Source organism: Pygocentrus nattereri, chromosome 17 (genome assembly GCF_015220715.1).
Source record: "Pygocentrus nattereri isolate fPygNat1 chromosome 17, fPygNat1.pri, whole genome shotgun sequence".
In the NCBI taxonomy this organism is placed as follows: Eukaryota; Metazoa; Chordata; class Actinopteri; order Characiformes; family Serrasalmidae; genus Pygocentrus; species Pygocentrus nattereri.
The window spans coordinates 5,154,915-5,179,133 of NC_051227.1; the positions used below are offsets into that span (position 1 = coordinate 5,154,915).

At 39.2% G+C, this 24,219-nt stretch overlaps 1 protein-coding gene across 4 annotated transcripts; it reads left to right on the top strand.

The window, feature by feature from the left end:
* Positions 1 to 385: 385 nt before the first annotated feature.
* On the top strand, positions 386 to 19,111 carry LOC108410434 (NLR family CARD domain-containing protein 3-like). 4 transcript variants are annotated; one of them, XR_001856485.2, is made up of 7 exons: positions 386 to 454; positions 3,880 to 3,956; positions 8,462 to 8,556; positions 8,773 to 9,300; positions 10,502 to 12,334; positions 13,309 to 13,956; positions 18,397 to 19,111. XR_001856485.2 is itself a non-coding variant. In XM_037546467.1 (7 exons), exons 2-6 carry the CDS (start codon positions 3,933 to 3,935, stop codon positions 13,472 to 13,474), a joined length of 2,646 nt encoding a protein of 881 aa, XP_037402364.1. In that variant the 5' UTR covers positions 386 to 454; positions 3,880 to 3,932; the 3' UTR covers positions 13,475 to 13,520; positions 13,813 to 19,111. The 4 variants fall into 4 exon arrangements, 3 of the variants coding, with proteins under 3 accessions (XP_037402364.1, XP_017536998.2, XP_017537000.2); XM_037546467.1 differs by having other exon boundaries at positions 13,309 to 13,520; positions 13,813 to 19,111; XM_017681509.2 differs by having other exon boundaries at positions 13,309 to 19,111.
* Positions 19,112 to 24,219: the final 5,108 nt, after the last annotated feature.

Consider the following 24,219-nt stretch of genomic DNA (forward strand, 5'->3'; position numbering starts at 1 on the left):
GTTTTGTGACTCAGCATAAAAATACATAGACTTAAGATCTCAAACCCAAGTAGTATTGTTTGTGTAATTATAACAAATTCTTGAAGCCAATTTGCGAGATTTCATTGCTTTTTAAGCCTCATTACGTTCATTTGAACATTTGAAGGCTTCTTGCCATGTTGTAGTACCACCATGTCTCCAAAAGTGGGAACGTATAGAACCTATCATGTTAAACTGCGGGCTGATGATGGATTTGTTTTCATTCTAAAGCATTGGCTCTCAAACTGGACTGTCCACATACCTGAACCAAGATGTTCAGAGCCAAAAATGTGGGAGAACCTGAGTTCCCCTGTGATTTCAGTGACACTGAGAACATAGAAGGAACCTCACATGAGACTCAGACTTCAGATATAAATCTGTAAACATCCACACTGCTGTTGCAGCGTTGACTGCTTTTCTTCTTTTCTCAGACCAGGTAAAGCATCGTTCCTCACATCAAGAATGGGGTACTGTTTTTATTTGAACTAATTCCATTTTTAATTCAATAATTCAATAATTTTAAATGAAAACAAAATGAAAATGGCTTGAAACAGCAAAATGTACTGAAAATGTTTTCATCAAAACAAATTTTAAGCTTTCTTTTATGCCCTATATGCTTTGTGTTTTTACTCTTAAGCTGTTAATATCAGCCTAATAGGGAGGAGGATCTCTGTTCAACCCTGTTTTTCAGTCATTTTCAATAAAAAAGTTTTAAAAAACTTTGAATTTAGTTGGTCAGGTTACCAGAAGAGTCAGCTTGATAATGAGAGTCATTAGATAAAAACTACTAATAGAAGAAAAATTGCACTACAGAGAAAAACTGTAAAGCAATATAGACAGTGGGGAAAAAAGTATTTAGTCAGTCACCAATTGTGCAAGTTCTCCCACTTAAAAAGATGAGAGAGGCTTGTAATTGACATCATAGGTAGACCTCAACTATGAGAGACAAAATGAGGAAAAAAAAATCAGAAATTCCACTCCAGGACCTTGAAATGCTTCTTACGAAGCCCCTCCTTTGTTGCCCTGGCAGTGTGCTTGGTATCATTGTCATGCTGAAAGACTTGTTGTGTTTGTATCAAACAGTTCTACTTTGGTTTCTTCTGACCATACGACATTCTCCCAATACTCTTCCGGAACATCCAAATGCTCTCTAGCAAACTTCAGACGCGCCCAGATATGTACTGGCTTAAGCAGGGGGACACGTCTGGCACTGCAAGATCTGAGTGCCTGGCGGCGTAGTGTGTTACTGACAGTAGCCTTTGTAACGTTGATCCCAGCTTTCTGCAGGTCATTCACTAGGTCCCCCCGTGTGGTTCTGGGATTTCTGCTCACCGTTCTTGTGATCATTTTGACCCCACGGGCTGAGATCTTGCGTGGAGCCCCTGATCGTGGGAGATTAGCAGGGGTCTTGTAGGTCTTCCATTTTCTGATTATTGCTCCCACAGTAGATTTCTTCACACCAAGCTGCTTGCCTATTGCAGATTCAGTCTTCCCAGCCTGGTGCAGGTCTACAATCTTGTTTCCTTCAACAGCTATTTGGTCTTCACCATAGTGGAGTTTGGAGTGTGATTGTTTGAGGTTGTGGGCAGGTGTCTTTTATACAGATAACGAGGTCAAACAGGTGCTATTAATACAGGTAATGAGTGGAGGACAGAGGAGCCTCTTAAAGAAGAAGTTACAGGTCTGTGACAGCCAGAAATCTTGCTTGTTTGTAGGTGACCAAATACTTATTTTCTACAATTACTTGCAAATAAATTCTTTAAAAATCAGACAATGTGATTTTCTGAATTTGTTTTCCTCATTTTGTCTCTGATAGTTGAGGTCTACCTATGATGTCATTTACAGGCCTCTCTCATCTTTTTAAGTGGGAGAACTTGCACAATTGGTGACTGACTAAATACTTTTTTCCCCACTGTATATAAGAAATGTACACAAGAAAAACCATTGGATTTTAATTATTTATTAAAAAACATGAAAAACCTATATATTTCTTGCTAAAAAATGCTCAAAATAACTTTGTTATCTCGAGATCACAAGATAATTACCTCATTATCGAAACCTAGCAGTTCAGAACACTATAACTAACTCATGGCCTCTCTGCACTTCTGTAAAAATAAACTGTATTCGCTGAAAATGCCTCTGGAGATTGTGGCATAGGTTGCGTAGCTATCATGGTAAAGAAAACGGATCAATGCTGTAAAAAAACAGAAAATCCCAGTCAAACCATCCGTCCTGGACATCTACGCAGGTAAAGGCAGGGCTTTGGCCTTGTTACTCAGCCAATATCACGGTGTTCTGTTAGCTGTTATTGTGACTACACTGTTAAATGCAAGAGCAGCTCAAGGTAAGAAGGAGGGGTGAGGATGCTGAGGATCCTGAGATCTCAGTCATGCTAGTGTTAATGCTCTTCTGATTTGCTGACGTACAAACTCTTAAAACAGGTGGTTCTTCAGTGAATAGACACTCATGCTGTTCTGCGTTAGTGCTGTAGCATGCTGGATGTGTTGGACTGAGGGCTGTCAATCACACTCACTCATTAGAATATTAGGCCACACCCAGACGGCTCTCAGATCGATCTGAACGGCGTCAATCAGATTTGCTAAATGTTCCATGTAAAATGGTTATTTTTTAGAATCATGCAAACAATTTTAATATCTCACATGGAGCCCCCAGGTGTTTTCACCTATAGAGTGTTATGTTAGCCAAGTCAGGTGCAGCAGAAGTTGCTAATACACTCTTTATCTCTAATTTTTTAAGCAAAACATTGGGTGAATTAAACATGTTTCTCCAGAGCATTTTTATTTGTGAGTTATACATCATAATCAATATCTACGAGTGCTTTACTAAGACAGTCTGAGAAACAGGGCCAGTTTTGGTCAGTTTGCATGTCTATATGAGGCCGAAACCAGATGTTAACACTTCCAGTACAGGTTAACTAGTAATCCTCGCTTTAGGACAGAAGCTCAGTTTGTCTTTATTCAGGGTGCTTTGTTGACTCTTCTTGGGTTACTGTAATGTAGAGGCTGAGGCAGGTTGCGAGAGCGAAGGGGCTTTGTTAAGGGAATCCGATACTTGTTGTCATAGCAGGCCGGGGTCAACACACACAGGCAGGCAGGAAAAGGTGCTGATCCATAACTGAAACGACAAAGAGAGTAACAGGGGTCAAAACCAGGAGCAACCAAACACAATGAACAGGCTCAGAACTCAGGCGTGTCGCAAAGGTAGCAAGGCGGCATATAGAACTGCTTTAACGAGTTCCAAAGGTGCTGCAGGCATGTGGAAGAGGAGTGGGCGGAGCCAGGGAGAGTCTAAGTCAGTCTCCCTAGATGGGATAAGACACGACAGTGTTATCAATCTGATGAATCTGATGAATCCAAAGAAAACAAACACGTTATAGATGCAGTGCAAAGGTAAGAGCTCTGGAAAACCCTTCATTCAATTTATTACAATGTAATACAGTAGTAATAATGGGTTAGTTATTGAGTTGTGAATGCCTTGATAATGCTAAACCAGAGCAAATCAATACTAATGAGTTACTCAAGCTTTTCATGAGAACTGGAGCTGAATAATGTGGACAAATAAAATAAATAATAACATTATAGATAAATAAATAAGAACATTAGAGTCAAATATGGACAGGCATGAAAACAGAAACCAACACGGTGCTTCAGATCTGCTGGAAATGAGGTCCAACCGGTTTCTCTGTTTCTAAAGTGAACAAAGATCAGTCGTATCCTGGTCGAGGCTCGGCGGCAACAGGGCAGCGTTCAGGTGTGTTATGTACTAAGGTGGTCCAGTGAGAGCAGATACAGCACTGAAATGGAGGTAAAGAGCGAGAACTGCTGTTTTATTCTCTCGTAGCTTCTTCTGGAAGTGAAGACGGGTGAAGACGGACTTGGGATTTCTCACTGAAGATGTCTGAACTAACCTCAGAAAAGGTACCAGAGCTTTCAGTTTCTCACAGATTTCACTGTAGAGCCCTGCTTTCCTGTGTACTAGAGATTCTGACCTTCGCTATGAAGCAGATTTTGAGACTGAAAGATGACACAGAGCTGAGATACCATAAAGCAGGTCGTTTCCTTTCAATGCTGCATTGGAGGATGAGCATGGTTGTTATGGGAACAGGATCAGTGTGGAAAACTACCGGCAGAGCGAACCGAAGTGAAAGTATGAGGACTGTGTTTGTCTTACTCAGCTAAAAGGGTCAAAAAGCATCAACTAAACATAAAAATATGAAACGTTTTAACAAGAATCATATCAGTACTGATCTTCAGATAAATGCAAATGAGGTTGGGGGGCATTTGTGGGCAGTTTCATTTAACACTGATATGAATTTGATTGAAAAACAACCACATTCAACCACAACTGGCTGGAACTTGACAGATTGGCAAAATAAACTTTGTATGTCGAAATGAAACTGTAAGAACTTTAAAATATGCTTTTATTCTTGGACATGTAGTTAAGAGTTTTCAATTATTTAACAATGCTACCAAATTAATAGTATATCATACTGTATTGGTGCTAATTGGCTGGAAATACCTGCACGTAGTTACAGTATAACGCTGCAGTTTATCCTTAGATCTTGAAAAAGGCGCACCTCTGTTTCCCTGAACTGCTTTTTATTAAGGGCCACATTGTAAAACGGGACTGGGTTATTCTACATAAACGTCCATTTTTCTGTCCCTAGTGGTTACAGACACATACACAAACACATCTTCTCTAAGCCGCTTCTCCCTCAGGGTCGCAGGGGGTGCTGGAGTCTATCCCAGTCATTGGGCGGAAGGTAGGATACACCCTGGACAGGTCGCCAGTCCATCGCAGGGCAGACAGACAGACACATTCACTCACACCCAGGAGCAATTCACCATGTCCAGTTGGACATGTCTTTGGACTGTTGGAGGAGAACCCGGAGGAAACCCACCCAGACACGGGGAGAACATGCAAACTCCACACAGAGAGGTGTCACCAAGAAAATGTTTTATTTGTTTGAGTCGATAATAGAAACCCTTCTATTTTCTTTTTTCGTTTTAAAATAGAAATAGATTGTAACACTAACATGTTTTTGGACGTTTCTGTAGAACGACCCAAATGTCTTGGTAATGGTTTATGTATAACGCTACTATGTTCAGTCCAGTCCTATAATCAGTCCAGTCTGTGGCCACAGCTAAGCTCTTTCATGAGGAACCATGCAGTGCAGCAATAATAATAATCTTTAACTGTATAGAAGCAGGGCAGCATGGTAGTGCAGTGGGCAGCGCTGTCGCCTCACAGCAAGGAGGGCCTGGGTTCGATTCCCTGGCCGGGTGATCAGGGTCCTCTCTGTGTGGAGTTTGCATGATCTCCCTGTGTCTGTTGTGGGTTTCCTCTGGTTTCCTCCCACAGTCTAAAGACAAGCAGTCAGTCTAATTGGACATGCTAAATTGCCCCTGGGTGTAATTGTGTATGTTTATCGGTCTGCCCTGTGATGGACTGGCGACCTGTCCAGGGTGTACCCTGCCTGTGTCCCTGCAATCCTGAGGGAGAAGTGGCTTAGAAAATGTCTGTGTGCATAGAAGCATTCATGCAAAGAAGCTTAATGCCTTTAATGTTCTGCTCAACCATTTAGTGGAGCACAATTTGACTATATCACTAATCACTATATATGCCACACAGTGCCATTGTCGACTGTTTGGTAGAGGGGAAGATTGTGGGGTCAAAAAAAGCAAACAAACAATAAACACCCATAGTATCTATTATTGACCCAAACAAATAAAAAAATACAAAAAAAATGCTGTTTTTCTTGGTGAGGAAATTAAAGGGTTATAAAATAGAATAGAAAACGAAGAACTTTTTTTTTTTTTTACAAAATTAGTTTGCGATAATTTCCTAATCATTTCTCATAGTTTATGTTATTATCAATATAAATCAAAACTAGACATGTTAAAAATGTTTTGATGTTTTTTGGTGGTGGAGTCGTGGGCTGGAGATTAGAGAACCAGCCTCGCGACCAGAGTCGACAGTATGTGACTGAAGTGCCGCTAACCCCCAATTGCCCCCTGGGTGCTGCGGATAGGGCTGCCAACTGCTCTGAGGAAACTGTATTCACTGCCCCCTAGTGTGTGCCATCAATAGTGTGTATGGTGTTTGACTACCTGGATGGGTTAAATACAGCGGTGAAATGTCCCAGTTGTGGGACTAATAAGGGTCACTTAATTTTACTTTTAATGATCATCAACATGTCCTGAATTTTTTTTTTGTAAGTAGCAGCACCTGTTTGGAGTGTTCACCCCAAAATAGTCATCAAAATTAGCAGTCATTATGTCATTATGACACCGATCATTATATAACAAGGATGAATGTGGAAACTTTATTTTCTAACCTAAGTAGTACTTTATATGGACAGCATGTTGTGGCTGCATTGTAGAGGCTCATCTTGCTTAACTGAATATCTATTAATCTCACCTTAATTTTCTGCTAATCCTAAATTTAACTTCACCCCAAAACCTAAACCCAAAACTCACTCTGGTCCTAAACTGAACTCTGGTATTAATCCTAACTCTGACCCTAACACTGTTGAGAATCAGTTCTGTGACAGGTCAGTCTCTGTCACCCATCCTGTGGTCATACCCAAGCCCACCACTAGCTGGGAGCACAGAGCCACCTCTAGGTAATTAGAGACAACCGGTCACACCAGTTTTCAGCCCTACTTAGGAGTGGCTCTTTGTTTATTCACTACTCAGTCATGAAGTTGCATACTGTGTACACACCTCTTGATCAGGCTGGAATTTGGGTAATTGAGTTTGCTCCTGATGGCTCACTTGCTCTGAAGTCACTTGTGACAACAATGCAAATGTTGAAAAGAAGAGAAATGAAAACATAAAAGAAGACGAAAATAACAAAGATATAAAAAATTAAGTTATTCCTCCTTTCTTCCATTCCTTTCTTGAGGCTTTGGCTAGCCCAGGGGTCAGCAACATGCAGCTGTTTTACTGCTGGTCAGTCAATACATTTTAACAATAAATGGTCTGAAATGCTGGAGTTAAGGTAGAACTACTGATTCACCCTTTAACCCTGAAGATCATAGCAGACACCATAGCAACACAGACAACAGTCCCACCTAGTTAGTAACTAATAAAAAGGCAAAAAGAGAGAGATTTAAGGCAAACATTGATAATTTGCAGACTAATGGACTTAAGGACTAATAAGAAACTGTTAAAGACTAATAAGTCACGTGGCTGAAATCAGCTTCTCATTCTCCAGCTTTTTGTTTGTATTTTGTACATTCCACCTTAAATGCTGCAACAGTTGGCTACATAGTTAGCTACATTCTGGTGCCTCAGGCACCCTTTAAGGTGAAACTGGACAATTCGAACAAGAAGCTGGCGAATGAGAAGTGATTTCAACCTCATAAAAGTCAAATGTTAAACATTTTACAAGAAACTCTTCCACTTTTTAGGAAAGGTTTCCTGCCGGAGATGCGAGAAAAGCAGCTATAGCTGAGCTGAAGCTTAAAGCAGCACAAACTAAGTCTGTACTTATATGTTTTAGTCTACACTGGTACACCTCAGCACATACTGAGACACATTTACAGCCAAGATGGTAAAATGTTACTGCAATAAAATGGACAAGAAATGTTGTGGCTCCTAAGGTGGTTTGATTTTTGTTGAAACTTGGCAAAATGACTCTTCTTAACATTTGGGTTGCCGACTCCTGGGCTGGCAGCATTTTCCGTTTAGTTTTTTGAGTGGCTGTGGAGCCGAGTTGGCTGCACACGGGTCAGTTACCCTGTAGGCTGCGGTTTAATCCCAATGTGTGGTCTTGCTTGGTTTCTCCTCTTTAGAATAGTTGTAGTTTAGGCTTCTCTCTGGGACCTGGGCCAGCATTTCTTGACTTTTAGTCACACTATTCATTTTGTTGTTTACTGTCATCTGCCACTGAGGTCTCTTTCTGACCACAGCTGGTGGTCCAACCAGTAATGCTTTGGCCTCCTGTACCTGCAGTTTCATTTCTGGGCAAACCCCCTTACAATCATACTTTCAACAGACAGTTTGTCAATATTCCGAGCATACAGAGATAATCTCCTGAGGGCTATCCAAATAAAATTGAACCATAGACACAGTTTTCCAGAAATGATGGTGCTAATTTCTGATGGCTTGTATAAGAATTTCTTCCACACTTGGTGAAACGCTACGCAGCTTGGATTTCTCTAACAGACACCTTGTAAGTTTGTGACAGAAAGGTATTAATAATCAGAACATGGTGAAAAAAAATCATCTTTCTCAGTAATGTGTGATTTTATGATGGGACAATGTTGTCCAGATCAGTCCTGACATGGAAGCACAGACTGTAGTCATGGCTAAGAACCAGTGAGCTATCAGTGCTTCACTCTGATTATTTATGAAGGTTCTATTTCATTCTGCACTGAGGTTTCCAGCTTGTGTTTATTCTCTGCTGATGTTCACAGGGAGCAGACCATCTGTGTGTATGTGTGTGTTCGGGTAAAAACACTGCAATGGAGTGTCGTTGCTTCAGCAGTACAGGAGAGCAGTCTGACCCAAAGTGAGTAACCATCAGAATATAAAGGACAAAATATTGTAACTTATACTTAAACCTAAAATAATATAATTACTCAACGCTTTTTATTTTGAAAACAAAAATTATTGAATTGTTACTGAAAAAAACTGCTCTCAGCATAAAACACGTGGGACCTCCAGAGTCCAGCTGTGTGTATATGAAAAGTGACCGGTCCAAAATTAACCTTTTTGTATTCAAAAGGGGAGATAAAGAGCCTAGCTGTGTGTCTATGAGGAGTGACCGGTCCATAATGCACCCACCTCAATTCAGCAGTGGAAAAGGAGAGCCCAGCTGTGTGTCTATGAGGAGTGACCGGTCCATAATGCACCCTCCTCAATTCAGCAGTGGAAAAGGAGAGCCCAGCTGTGTGTCTATGAAGAGTGACCGGTCAATAATGCACCCTCCTCAATTCAGCAGTGGCGGAGGAGAGCCCTGCTGTGTGTCTATGAAGAGTGACCGGTCCATAATGCACCCTCCTCAATTCAGCAGTGGAAAAGGAGAGCCCAGCTGTGTGTCTATGAAGAGTGACCGGTCCATAATGCACCCTCCTCAATTCAGCAGTGGAAAAGGAGAGCCCTGCTGTGTGTCTATGAAGAGTGACCGGTCCATTACGCACCCTCCTCAATTCAGCACTGGAAGAGGAGAGCCCTGCTGTGTGTCTATGAAGAGAGACCGGTCCATCGGGAACCCTCCTGCATTCCGCAGTGGACCTGAACCCTCTTATCTAGAGTGAGTCTTTTCTGTAACACTGATTAGTAATGAAGCAACAGAAATTTAGCACATAGAGCACAAACACTGCAGTTCTGTCGGGTGACTGGGCAAACTGGACTGTCCATCTCCATGGCTGAGATTTAAAGCCTGAGTCATAGAACAGCTGTGTTTTGAGAAGGGTGGTACCCTCATGTCTATTAATAATCTGTGGAAATATATACACAATAACGAGACAAATATGCCAAACCTTCAACCTGCGTTTACCATTTCCACATGTGTAAAATGTAAACCTAGTTTACAAACATTTACACATTAATAACGTATTACAGTGTAAATGTATTTCTAATTATACATTTTCAGAAATAACCTCTTTAAGTGTTAAAAATCATTCAGGTCATTTAACACATGCACAACAAATCAATCGAGTCACACTTTTTATTGGCTGAATGTCAAAATAGAGTGTGTATTTACACACAGCAAACACAAAACATGCCCCTGACACACTTCTGTAACCTAAGAATAGTTCATTAGTTTTAGTCCCTGTATTCGCTGAATAAGAAGCCTTATCATGAAATAAATCTGGCATGTTAACAGGTTCATTGTGGGAACCAAAGTTCATGGGAACCATCTGCTGTTGCTCAGTGTTGGCCTCCCTCTAGTCTGTTCATCAATGAAACGGGATTACTATAGGACCACCATAGTGAGCACCTGTCTACGTAGGATGCTGACAGCTGCTACCGCTCAGCCCCAGTTACTTAGTCCTGGCTCTTGGCCCCTCCTAGTGGCCATAGGTGGCCTAGAATGTTGGCTGGATGTTAGTTTCTTTTTCCATTCAAAACATCAAAAACCTATTCATCATAGCACTCACTGCGATTGGCTAAAATTTAAGAGAGTATAATCAATGTAATTGCTTAAGGCCTTAGGAGACGGTTTGTGGACACTCCAAGCCTTGCACTAATATGTGCAAAAATCTATATGCAGCAATGTGTGGCCTATACTGTATAACTGAAAACCTACAAAGTGCATCTATGTAGAAAGTATGTCTGATAAATTGACCAATGAGTGTAATCACAAAGTAGGTGGACATAATAAAATGGACATTCTTTTAAGATGAAATATTACACAAATAATCACATAAATAACATGTGACACAGTTTAATGTTTCATGTTAATTACAATGTCTAATGTCATTGACTTTGTCACTTTGTCTGATGTCCAGCAGGCAGCACCCCAAAGAAGCAGTCTTAGAGAGACACAGAGTCAGCATGAAGAAGAAGTACGAGAGCTTATTTGAGGGAATCAAAACAGAAGAGAATAAAACCCTCCTGAACAGGATTTACACACAGCTCTACATCATAGAGGGAGAGAGTGAAGGAGTGAATGAAGAACATGAGGTTCTGCAGATGGAGGAAACAACAAGGAAACGCTTACAGGATACTCCAATCACCTGCATAGATATTTTTAAACCAGATCAAGGAAAACAAGGACAAAAGAGAAAAAGAAAAGAAGGAATAAAAGAGAATAAAGGATCAAAAGTTCCAGAGCTCAGAGCTGTCCTGACTAAAGGCATTGCCGGAATTGGAAAAACTGTCTCGGTGCAGAAGTTCATTCTGGACTGGGCTGAAGGAAAAGCCAATCAGGATGTAGAGCTCATGCTTGTGCTTCCATTCCGGGAGCTGAACCTGATTAAAGATGATCAATACAGTCTTCATGGACTTCTGTGTGACTTCCATCCTGAACTCAAAGATCTGGACCCAAAGATTTATGATCAGCTCAAAGCTGTGTTCATATTTGATGGTCTGGATGAAAGCAGAATTCCACTGAACTTTAAACGGTGTGAGATAGTATCTGACATCACCACGACAACATCAGTGGGTGTGTTGATGACCAACCTCATCAAAGGAGAGCTTCTTCCCTCTGCTCTGATCTGGATAACCTCCCGACCAGCAGCAGCCAATCAGATCCCTCCTCAGTACATCAATTGTGTGACAGAAATTCAGGGATTCAGTGACCCACAGAAGGAGGAGTACTTCAAGAAGAGGATCAGTGATGAAGACCAAGCCAAGAAAATCATGTTACACATTAAGACAGCAAGGAGCCTCTACATCATGTGCCACATTCCAGTCTTCTGCTGGATCTCAGCCACTGTTCTTCAGCAAATCATGAAACAAAGTAACACAGAAATCCCAACAACTCTGACTGAGATGTACACACACTTCCTGATCACTCAGATAAACATGAAGAATGAAAAGTTTGAAGGAGATAAGAAGGAGGAAAGCAAAACAGACACAAAGAACCTGCTGGAGTCCAACCGAGTCATGCTTCTAAAATTGGCTGAACTGGCTTTCAAGCAACTGATGAAGGGCAACGTGATTTTCTATGAAGAGGACCTGAGAAAGAGCGGCATTGATGTCAAAGAAACCTCAGTGTATTCTGGGATTTTCACTGAGATATTTAGGGAGGAATCTGTGATTTACCAGAAGAAGGTCTACTGCTTTGTTCATCTGAGCTTTCAGGAGTTCCTGGCTGCTGTTTATGTGTTTCACTGCTACGAGAGCAACAACAAGAAGACACTGGATTATTTTAGACCCCAGCATGAAAACTGGTCTAAGAATGTTCCACTGGACTGTGTGTTGCAGGGTGCGGTGGATAAAGCTGTGGAGAGTCAGAATGGACACCTGGATCTTTTCCTCCGTTTCCTGCTTGGCATCTCAGTGAAGTCCAATCAGAGACTTCTACAGGGTCTACTGACTCAGGCACAGAACCACTCAGAGGAAACCATCCAGTACATCAAGAGATTAATCAAAGAAGATGATGCAAAACCACATCACATCTCAACTGATGAATCCATCAACCTGTTGCTCTGCCTGTCTGAAATGAAAGACCAGTCTCTCGCAGAAGTGCTTCAGAAGTATCTAACGTCAGAGAAATCCTCAGAAAAGCAGCTCACTCCTGGACAGTGTACAGCACTGACCTACATGCGTGTGAATTCAGGGGTGGAGGTGGATGACGGGAGTGTAAACCAACATGTGTGCATCTGCACCAAAGCTCTGTGAGTGTTATATCTTCATTAATATAACATGTGTTTATGTAGGGATAAAGAAAAGCTTTTAAATCTCTCCAAGTCTGGATAACAAATGCAACTGTTGACTAGTTGTTCAGTTTGACATTTGCTCTTAACTTAAAACCAAACTGAGGGTAGAAAATGGTCACTTCACGGTTCTATGACTAAAGTGCTACTGTGTTCTTCATTAGTGAGATCATAATCATCTTGAGCAGTATTTATGAAGTGAAATATATGGTAACTCATTACTCATGACCAAGGTGTTACAGTGTTCTTCAATAATGAGATAATAATGATCTAGAATCTAGAACACATGGTTACTCATTTCTAATGACTGAGGTGCCACAGAGCTCTTCATTAGGAATCAGTAATGATCTAGAACAGTATTATATAGTAAAACATATGGTTACTCATTACTAACAACTGAGGTATTACTGCATTCTTTATTAGTCTGATAATAATGATCACAAACAGTATTATAAAGTGAAACATGGTTACTCATTACTGATGACTGAGGTATTACTATGTTCTTCATTAGTCTGATAATAATGCTTACCTAAGAATGAATCTCAAATAAGAAAACACAGGTGAAGGTCACAATCTTTGTGAAAACCATGTAAGTGGGTTTTAAGGAAGAAATTTCTTCTTGCAAACAGTTGGAGAATGAGGCGTAATGTTTTTTGATCATGTTTACCAGGGATGCCATTATTTGTGGAGGGCACTGTGTATCATGAAATAGTTTTCATGTGGAATTTAGTGGGCCATTAAAAATCCAGCACTGTATGATGAGGAACACTGGACACACTCTGCCCAACAAAGAGCAACTTATTTTATTTTTACACCAAGTTGCAGATGTGCTATTTAATTGTATAATATCCATCCATCCATTTTCTAAGCCGCTTCTCCATCAGGGTCACGGGGTTAATTGTATAATATATATTTTGTTAATTATTGTTTTTTAGACTAGCAGGCTGTGATCTCACCAAGGATTCGTGTGAAGCTCTCTGCTCTCCCACTGGCCCTGCTCCTGCTGAGGAATTGTTCCTCCAGAATCCTCTGGGAGATCATTTGACTGGCTCACCTCGCTCATCTGAGGAATCTCCCAGGGCTCCTTGGGAGACAACCTGACAGTCACACCACCAGCAACAACCAATGGCTGTTCTTCCTTGCCTGAGTATTGATGTTTATCACCCTTGTCTGATCATTGTTCCTTGTTAGTATATGAGCCCAGGCTTTTAGCTTAGTTCTTTGAGAAGTATTGTGTTTTTCTGTAATAGTTACAGATTGTTATTTTGTGTTCTGTTCTACTTGTACTGATTGTCTTTCTTGTATTTTTGAACTCGTCCTTTTTTATGTTTTTGCCCTTTGGATTATTTGTTTAGATTTTCTCTTTTGTGTTCAGTTGGATGTTTCTGGTTTTCACCTTGGCTTGCTTTCTGGCTTTGTCTCTCTCGAACCCCGTTAAGGCCTACGCGTCTGACCCATCTGGTTGTGTTACATCAGTTCACCCTGATGTAGCTGGACCTCAGTAACAATGACCTGCAGGATTCTGGCATGCCACTGCTCTCTGCTAGGCTGAGGAATTCACACTGTAAACTGGAGACATTTAGGTGAGCTTTCTCTAAATTAGATGATTTTAAATGCTAGTTGTGTAAGACCCCATTCATACCATGTGTGACTGTAGTGTAGAGGTCAACTTTTTAGCTTTGAAAACCCAGGAGAGTTTGTGTCATGCCTTGACAAGAGCTGAGAGGTGGATTGAGGCCTTTGGGGCTCATCTGCTGGCCTCATGCCTCTTATTGCCTGTTACCATTCTAGTTTTCAGCTTGAACAAAATCTAAGGCAAAGGTTTTGATATCAGCCAAACAAAGATCAATACCAGTGTACCAGTGGGTTGTGAATGCTTGGATGTAATGAATAAGCTCTGTGGGTCACGATGGCTACTCTCCAAACATCAACCAAGTTGATATTTTTCATGGATACATTAAAAAAAACATTAAAGGGGAGGAGCCTGACCAGGTCGGAGATGGCCGCTTAGACCTTTCGTTCCGTCCCTATACCTCTCTTTATTTGCTTTCCATCTCTGTTTAATTTCTTTACTACAGTCCTAATATCGATGTAACTATGGCTGATACATCTGGGGACAAAGATTTTCCAATTTTTTCAACAACGTGGTCCCAGAGACTCAAAGACAAGAAAAAGCAAGTTCTGGAATCTGCTGAGGGGGACGAAGCTAATGTCCATGCTAATACTCAATGAAATATGGCCGCTCTCCTCACTGAACTCAGATCTATTGGTTGTCGTCTGGATAATAATACACCCACCCTATTTCTAAGTTGTTACTTTTTTCGAAGCAAAAATACTATGAATTCGGAAATAAACCCAGCCGTTTATTAGCTCATCAGCTTAAAGTACAACAGGCTGATCGAGCTATAAAAACCATTAAAACTTCCTCTGGCAATATTACTTACGACCCTCGCATAATTAATGACACCTTCTGTGACTTTTTCAAATTGCTTTATTCCTCAGATTGTAATAGCTCGCACTTGGATATTTCAAACTATTTAGATAGCATATCCCTTCCTGGAGTTTCAGAGGAATATCGGACCTTTCTGAATACCCCTTTTACACCAGAGGAGATCTGGGATGCTATTAGTGCCATGCCCTCGGGTAAAGGACCTTTTACGGCTTTGCAATCGAATTCTACAAGAAGTTTTGGCCAGATTTATGCCCCATCTTTATGCCCATGGTTAATAATATTCTTCAAGAAAATTCTATTCCTGGCTCATGGAAGATGGCCCATATTAGTTTATTGTTAAAAAAGGGCAAAAATCCAACAGAATGCGCTTCCTATCGACCGATTAGTCTTCCGATATGTAGACTTTAAAATCCTAACCAAAGTGCTGTCCCGCTGACTGGAAAAACTTCTTCCATACATCATTAAACCAGATCAGACGGGATTCGTCAAATCTAGATATGGATCCGATAACGTTCGCCATTTTTTTAAATATTATAAATCTTCTTAGCAAAAGAAAAGACCCTGTTTTAATTGTTTCCCTAGATGCTGAGAAAGCATTTGACAGGGTTGAGTGGAAGTTTCTCTTTGCACTAATGGAGAAAATTGGGTTAGGGAATCATTTTATAAATATAGTTAAACTGTTGTATTCAGACCCCAAGGCCTCTATAAACACAAACAATCTTTTATCTGATAGTTTTTCAATTAGAAGAGGATGTCGTCAGGGCTGCCCTCTCTCACCTCTGTTGTATGCCCTAGTGATAGAACCCCTCACTGAATACATCAGATCTAGTCCCGTTATTTCAGGAGTCTCAGTGGGAGAATCGGACCACCGCATCTCATTATTCGCTGACGATATACTTCTTTAGTTAAAGAATCCAGCGACCTCTGTTCCTGACATTATAAACTTAATCTCTAACTATAGAGATTATATAGGTTATAAAATCAATTTTGGCAAATCTACAGCTATTCAGATAAATGTCCCAGATTATATTAATCTAAATACCCCATTCCAGTTTACAAATACGGGATTTCGGTACCTTGGCATAACAATTACTCCTGACCTGAATAATTTGTTGAATAAATTATAATAATTTATTCAATATTTATGAATAATTATTCCCCTATTTTAGAAACCATAAAGAAAAATTGAAGGGAATGGTCATGTTTACCTATTACATTTTTTGGCCGAATTAATGTAATCAAGACGAACATCTTACCTAGACTGCTTTATCTATTTCAAAACTTGCCCTGCCATTTGACTCCCATATTTTTCAAAAAGGTAAACAAATTAATAAGCAGATTTATTTGGGATAATAAAAAACCCAGATTGAAATTCTCCATCCTTCTAAAACCTAAAGGTCTAGGGGACATATCCCTACCAAATTTAAATCTATATTTCTGGGCAGCTCAAGCGAAACAGATGTGTAGTTGGTTTTCGAACAGACCAGACTCACTATGGGTTAATATCTAAATGTTTATTTGTCATCGAGATCCCTAATTTCTTTACCCTTTATATATAATTTTGATAAAATACCATCTCTCTTAGATAGTTGTGTAGTGTACAACACGTTGCTTTCTTGGAGAGATGCTAGAAAATATATGAAAATCCCTAAATGTATCTCTTTATGGTCAGCACTCACCCTGAATCCAGATCTACCATCCCAGCTTAGGGACATTGGGCTTAACAATTGGAAATTAAGGGGCATAGAAGATTTTTCCAGTTTATTTACAGCTGGAGTTTTAAACTCATTTGAACAACTCAAAGCATTATTTGGACTCCCTAACACTGAGCTTTACAATTTTTTTCAAATCAGACACTTTATCCAGTCATCCAGAAAGGGGGCCAGTTTAGATTTCAACTCAATGAATTGGAGAGTCAGATCACTTTGAACAGTTTAGAAAGTAGAATCTCAAGCCTTTACACTACTCTACCCAATATGGACCCTTCACATTATGATAGTCTCAAGCTAACATGGGAGAAAGATCTAGGACTGACGTTTGATGATGATGTCTGGTCAAATATTTGTAATTGGATCTTTCCTAAATGTACTTCTACTAATGTCCATGAACAAAACTTTAAACTTTTTCATAGGCTGTATCTTACCCCAGTCCGTCTGCACAGGATATTCCCTAACACCTCAAACATGTGCTTTAAATGCTCTGCCGATGTGGGCACGGTTCTACATGTTTTCTGGTCATGCGTCAAACTACAGAATTACTGGAGGGAGATTCATTTGGCCATACAAGAAATAACTGGCATACAGTTTGCTAAGTCTCCAGAAGTGTATCTCTTAAATGCTGTGGATCCCTCACTGGACAAGGATACCATTAGTATTTGACATTCCATCCACATAGATGTGGCTGAAGCAGATTGACAAATGGTTACCTATGGAAAAACTCACTTACGAGTTGCACCAGAACTCAGAAAGATTTATCAGAATTTGGTCCCCTTTACAACCGTATCTGGAAAAGGCCAACTGAAGTTCTTTCTAGGTGCTCATTTGTACAACTGAACATCCTATTATGTTTTGTCCCTTCTCTGTTCAGACACAGCACTGGAAGAAAAATTGTTTTTATACTTTCTATATTAAGAGACACAAATTTTATTTGAATTTTATTTTACTGTTTGTACTATACTGTTACCCGGAATCTGTATTTTTGTATATTCTTGTATTTTTTCTATTATGGCAAATAATGTAAAACCCAATAAACAGTTGATAAAAAAAAAAAAACAATAAAAACATGAAGATTGAAGATTGATCCAAACATATATATATATATCTACCAGCTAATATTCACATAGAATTCTCAGGTAGTATCCTGAATGTATCATTCGTTTTATTTGCAACATCTTCTGAATGACCTAAGGTGTAACATGTAACTTAGTTAATTACATAACAAATCCATCCATGTAACTGTGGAGGTTAATCTAGTGAACAGCTGGCTTAAAGCCCCAGGGAACCTGCTTCTGTGTTTTTAGGTTAATTAGGTTAATCTTGTTCTTTTGTCCTATTATATATACATACTTAACATGACTATGAACACCTTCCGAAAGCCTAATAATGGCTAATACTTTTCACCATATTTCTCTCCACTCAATATTAACTGGGTGGATCTGGGTGGAAAATGTTCGGTTCCATTTAGTTGTTATTTAATAAAGTCGTAATAAGCAAGAAGTTCAACTGCAACTGCTGGTTTAATAAGAGCATTGCAAGAGTATTATAATGACCCTTATTCTGAAGTTTTATCCAGATTCCTCAACAGCAGACACGAGGCCCCCAACATTTAAGCTCTCTGGCAATAATAATGACTAAAGAGTTTACCCATTTGTTTCTGTTCATCCAGGAGTAAAGAAATTGGAGTTTTGTAACTTTGCAGAAATAAAAAAATTAACATAACTCTGTTAGTTATATGTGTGATTACAGCAAACCTTCTTTAAATGCTCTAATTTTAAGATTTTATTACTTTTTAAACTTTTTCAAGTCCTCAGTGCATTCACTTGTACATTTGAAGACTTCTTGTCATGTTGTAGGACCACCATGCGTCCAGAAGAGGACACATGGAGAACATATCATGTTGAATTGTGGGTGCTGGTGGATTCAGTATCACTTTGTTGAGAGCCAAATACCAAATACCTGGACCATCTGGGAGAACCTGAGTAGAACCCTATGATTTCAGTGATGTTGAGAACATAGAAGGAACCTTGCAATTGTAACATCAAAAATGAACGTCCACATTGCTGGTAGTGAAGGCTGTTCTGTTTGTCTTTTTTAGGCTAGTTAAAGCATCTTTCCTCTGACCGAGAACATGTTCCCCGTACATACATTGTTTTTTATTTTTAAGTGGGAGTTTTAAAGTGATGTGATTTTGCTCTTTTCTCCGAGACTCTGCTGAAGGCCTAACAGTACATTGGTCACAATACTGTCTATTGTCTTTTTTCCACCTTAAATAACAAAAGTGAACCCTAATCCTGCCTTTTGATCATCACCAGTGCAACGTTTACATGACTGCATGGTGCCATTGGTCAGCACCAACCCTACAGAAGGACACATGCTAAACTCTTTCTGGCACTTTCCATTTATAGAGATCAATTTATGTCAAAAGCAAAAAAGTGATGGTTGTTTTTTTTCAATCTCTGTAAAAATTGAAGGCATTTGTACTTTAACTTAAAATAAAATGATTAAAAGTAGCATTTAAATGATCAAAGAACACACTAAATGTCTGTGTCCCTTTAATATGGTCATTTTGGGCTGTCCCACCTCATTGACACTGAACTTCTCTATGACATATGTATTAAAAACTTCCAGCAACACCATAATTACAATGCTATTTGGTTAATTCCCAAGCAAATTAACATTAAAAGATATTTTCTTTCTTATTAATTTAATTAATCTAAGTCATTTACCCTGTATCTCGCATTTTATGCACAGCCTTGTTACCCAAACCTTTTCCTCCATAAAAACACTGAACATTCCATTTATAATAATAAATACAGGACATTGCATTATCTTCTAGTTTTCTACAGACTGACCATCAGACTGGTCAGTGTTCTCATTCTAGTTTCTTAATGTACATACAGAAGCTTCTTTTGGGTGCATAGATAAAGCTTGACCCTTTAACCCTGTTACCATAGGTGAGAAAAAAGAATATAGGTTCATATTTTTTAATGTGTGTAAACTTCTTGGTTATTAGAAGTTAGAGTCCAGCCTGTCAAGCTAATGGTCAAGCTAATTTTATGCAACGGAAATGAAATGAAACTGGCTTGAAACAAGGATTGTAATGATATAATGTTGATTAATAAAACTTTTCAGCTTTATCTTCTGCTCTATATTGCGTACTTCACATATTTTACTGCTTTAATATCAGCTTATTGAGAAACAGGATCTCTGTGTTCAACCCTGTTTTTATATATATATATATATATATATATATATATATATATATATATATATATATATATATATATATATATATATAAACCCTTTTTGGTGCTATATAGAACCATTCATCATCATTCACCATTCTCCATCAATCTGAAGAAACATTTTCGCGTGCAGAGAACCATTTCAGCATGAAATGGAATTACAGAATGAAATAGAACGCATGGTTCTAAATAGAATCATTCCTTCAGAACCCTTGAAAAACCATCATTTTTAAGAGTATAGATGCACATGCATTTACAACTGCTGGTACAAAGATCAGGGAAACATTTCCAAAAACATCCAAGATTTGTAATGGCCTGGCCTGTGCTGCCAGCCGCCAGCAGAGGGTGATGGTAACGAGGCACCACAAATTCAGGGAACTCCAATTCCCAGAAGTCCTCGGGCTCTTTAGGCCCAACCTGGCACACCTGTGGACTCCTGTATTTAAAGCTGTGGCAAACAGCAGCCCTTTGTCACACCTTTGTAGAGGGGTGACTGGTACAGTACTTAGCCCAGGTGGGTATTTAGACAAAAGGAAAGAAAAGAAAAGACGGCTGGAAAAACAAAAGAGAGAAACTACTTAAACAAGAAACGACTCCAAGCCCTACAAAATGTTTGTTCCACAAAGAGTGAACGGGTGAAACATAAAGCCGATCTTCCTCTCAGAATCGCAGAGGAAGTGCTTTTTATTTTCTGATTATCTTTTATTTTACTTTCTCTATCTAAGCCTTTGTTTGAACATGCTGCTTTTCATCCCATTTGTTTGCCTTTTTCCTGCCTTTTTTATTTCCTATTCGCTGAGGTGCTTTTCCCGTTTTGACCTGCCCTTCACGGTGGCGCAGTGGTAACTTCTCGGACCACCAATCAGCCACCTCAACTCCAGCGTGCAGTAAATTCGCCCTCGATCACCCCAATAATTTAATGTAAGACTCTTTCTCATGGGTTTTCCTCTCTGCACTTGGGTCCACCTCCCAGCCATCCCAAAACAAGATTAAGTATATTTAAATGCACCAGTATTTACTGATAAATGTAGCAGGATACATATATATATATATATATATATATATATATATATATATATATATATATATATATATATATATATATATATTCAGAAGAGCCAAGAGGTAAAAAAAAAGCCTGAACTTTATCACTAATGCTTAAGAAACCCGTGAATTTCGTGTCTTTTTACTTAAAAGATTAAAGAAACAAGAAACTGCATTATGCCATGCAGGCGATATCAACTTCATTGTTGTGGTGGACACAGTATTGACACCTTGCTCTGTCACAGCGGTAGAGTGGCAATATAGCATTTAATACCATTATATTTGCTTCCTGCTGAGGAAAATATTCCCGATATATCACTGTAACATAACGTCCTATTCCTGAAGGGAAACACTGTGAAAATGGCAGATCTTCGCTCTTTTCTGTCTTCTGAATGGCTCCCACATCAGGTATCTGAACTTTCCTAAACACAAAAGCCTTTGGGCCCTCATGGTTCCTGAGCATGTCCAGGGCAGGGAGGATGCTGTACGCTCCCTCTGGTGCTGAGCAGGTGTTCACACATGGAGAGTTGTAGGTGTAGAAAACCACACAGCCGTGTTTGTCTTTATCCAGGAGCTCCTTCAACAGTGGATCATAGGAAGCAATTCCCGCTGGGCTCGACTGAATCAGCAGAAGGTACTCATTTTTCATTTGGCACCGATTATCCTCCGTCCTCTGTAAACCCCTGCAGGGCTGTTCATGGCATGTTTCATTTTCTGTGCGGAATCATCTTGGAGGAAATTCTGATTAGGTTTCACATATACGGAACACCTTGAGGCTGGGACATTGAAGGCCACAGCGAACTGAAAATGACAAAATAAATGAGTGACATAGCTAGAATACAAAAAAACAAAACCATGTAAATCTCACTGAAATGACCAATTAGCAACATCATTTATACAACATGTTCATGTAATTACTGCTGCTATACTCAGGGTTGAGACTGAATAAACTGTCCTACAGCCAAATTTCAAAAAAACGTCAGAAGCTGTGCACAATGGGAATAAAAACAGAATGCAATGATGTGTAGTTTCAATTAAAGCGTATATTTAATTAAAATACTACAAAGACAACACATAAACAGATGAAACTAAGAGATTTTATTAAAAAAAAACATTTTGAAAAATTTTTATATGCCCATTTCTATGTGTGGATATGCCAACTCAATTATTCATATCAATGCAAAAATGAAATGCTTCATCAGAGCTCAGTAACACTTAGATTAATAACCGATCACATTGATTTATCAGTCTACTCAGGCTTTAGCAGAGCTCAGTAACGCTGAGATTAATAACTGATCATCACATTAATTTATCAGTCTACTCAGGCTTTAGCAGAGCTCAGTAACACTGAGATTAATAACTGATCACATTGATTTATCAGTCTACTCAGGCTTTAGCAGAGCTCAGTAACGCTGAGATTAATAACTGATCACATTGATTTATCAGTCTACTCAGGCTTTAGCAGAGCTCAGTAACACTGAGATTAATAACTGATCACATTGATTTATCAGTCTACTCAGGCTTTAGCAGAGCTCAGTAACACTGAGATTAATAACTGATCATCACATTAATTTATCAGTCTACTCAGGCTTTAGCAGAGCTCAGTAACACTGAGATTAATAACTGATCACATTGATTTATCAGTCTACTCAGGCTTTAGCAGAGCTCAGTAACGCTGAGATTAATAACTGATCACATTGATTTATCAGTCTACTCAGGCTTTAGCAGAGCTCAGTAACACTGAGATTAATAACTGATCACATTGATTTATCAGTCTACTCAGGCTTTAGCAGAGCTCAGTAACACTGAGATTAATAACTGATCACATTGATTTATCAGTCTACTCAGACTTTAGCAGAGCTCAGTAACACTGAGATTAATAACTGATCACATTGATTTATCAGTCTACTCAGGCTTTAGCAGAGCTCAGTAACACTGAGATTAATAACTGATCACATTGATTTATCAGTCTACTCAGACTTTAGCAGAGCTCAGTAACACTGAGATTAATAACTGATCACATTGATTTATCAGTCTACTCAGGCTTTAGCAGAGCTCAGTAACACTGAGATTAATAACTGATCACATTGATTTATCAGTCTACTCAGGCTTTAGCAGAGCTCAGGAACACTGAGATTAATAACCGATTACATTGATTTATCAGTCTACTCAGGCTTTAGCAGAGCTCAGTAACGCTGAGATTAATAACTGATCACATTGATTTATCAGTCTACTCAGGCTTTAGCAGAGCTCAGCAACACTTAGATTAATAACTGATCACATTGATTTATCCGTCTACTTAGGCTTCAGCAGAGCTCAGTAACGCTGAGATTAATAACTGATCATCACATTGATTTATCAGTCTACTCAGGCTTTAGCAGAGCTCAGTAACGCTGAGATTAATAACTGATCATCACATTAGTTTATCAGTCTACCTTCACTTTAGCAGAGTTCAGTAACACTGAGATTAATAACTGATCATCACATTGATTTATCAGTCTACTCAGGCTTTAGCAGAGCTCAGTAACACTGAGATTAATAACTGATCACATTGATTTATCAGTCTACTCAGGCTTTAGCAGAGCTCAGTAACACTGAGTTTAATAACCAATCACATTGATTTATATGTCTACTCAGGCTTTAGCAGAACTGAATAATGCTGAGATTAATAACTGGCCATAACATTGATTTGCCAGTCTACTCAGGCTTTAGCATTAGCATTAGAGATTAATAAGTGATCAACACATTAATTCCTTTTTTTTTTAAAGATGGTATGTATATTCCACAAGTGTTCTTGTCCTGAAGTCCTTGTCAGTCCTCTCTTACCTCGGCCATCCATCAAAATCATCCAAAATAGTGATGCTGTCTTTGTTCAGCATGTGGGTCAGACAACATAAGCCAAACTGAGGTTAGATAGCTAGGTAGCTACCTTGCTAACTTTAGCTTGTGGCCTGTTGTCCTTATCTAACGAGTTCTTTTGTTGGAGTTATCCATTGTCATGATGATTTAAAGATACTTACTTCAGTTATGTGGCTCAAATCAGATTTTCAGCTTTCTAGCCTCATTCTCTATTCATTCCTGCTGACACATTCTAAAGGCATGTTCTGTTGTAGATGTTGTAGTTGATAAAACAGTAAAATGCTGTTATGAAAACTGCATGATCAGTGTGGCATAATACACATCATAGATCATTAGACACATAATACACATCTGATTCATAATTTAACATTTAATTTGGATATCAAATTCTGTACCCTACTTTTCATTGAGAAATCTGATGATCTGTGGGAGATTCTGGAGAGCATCCTCTTCAGACCTCTCACAAGTCTTGAATGTAGGCCTCCTGCACCTCTTGCAACCCTTGACTGCATAAGAGAGCACAGAGAG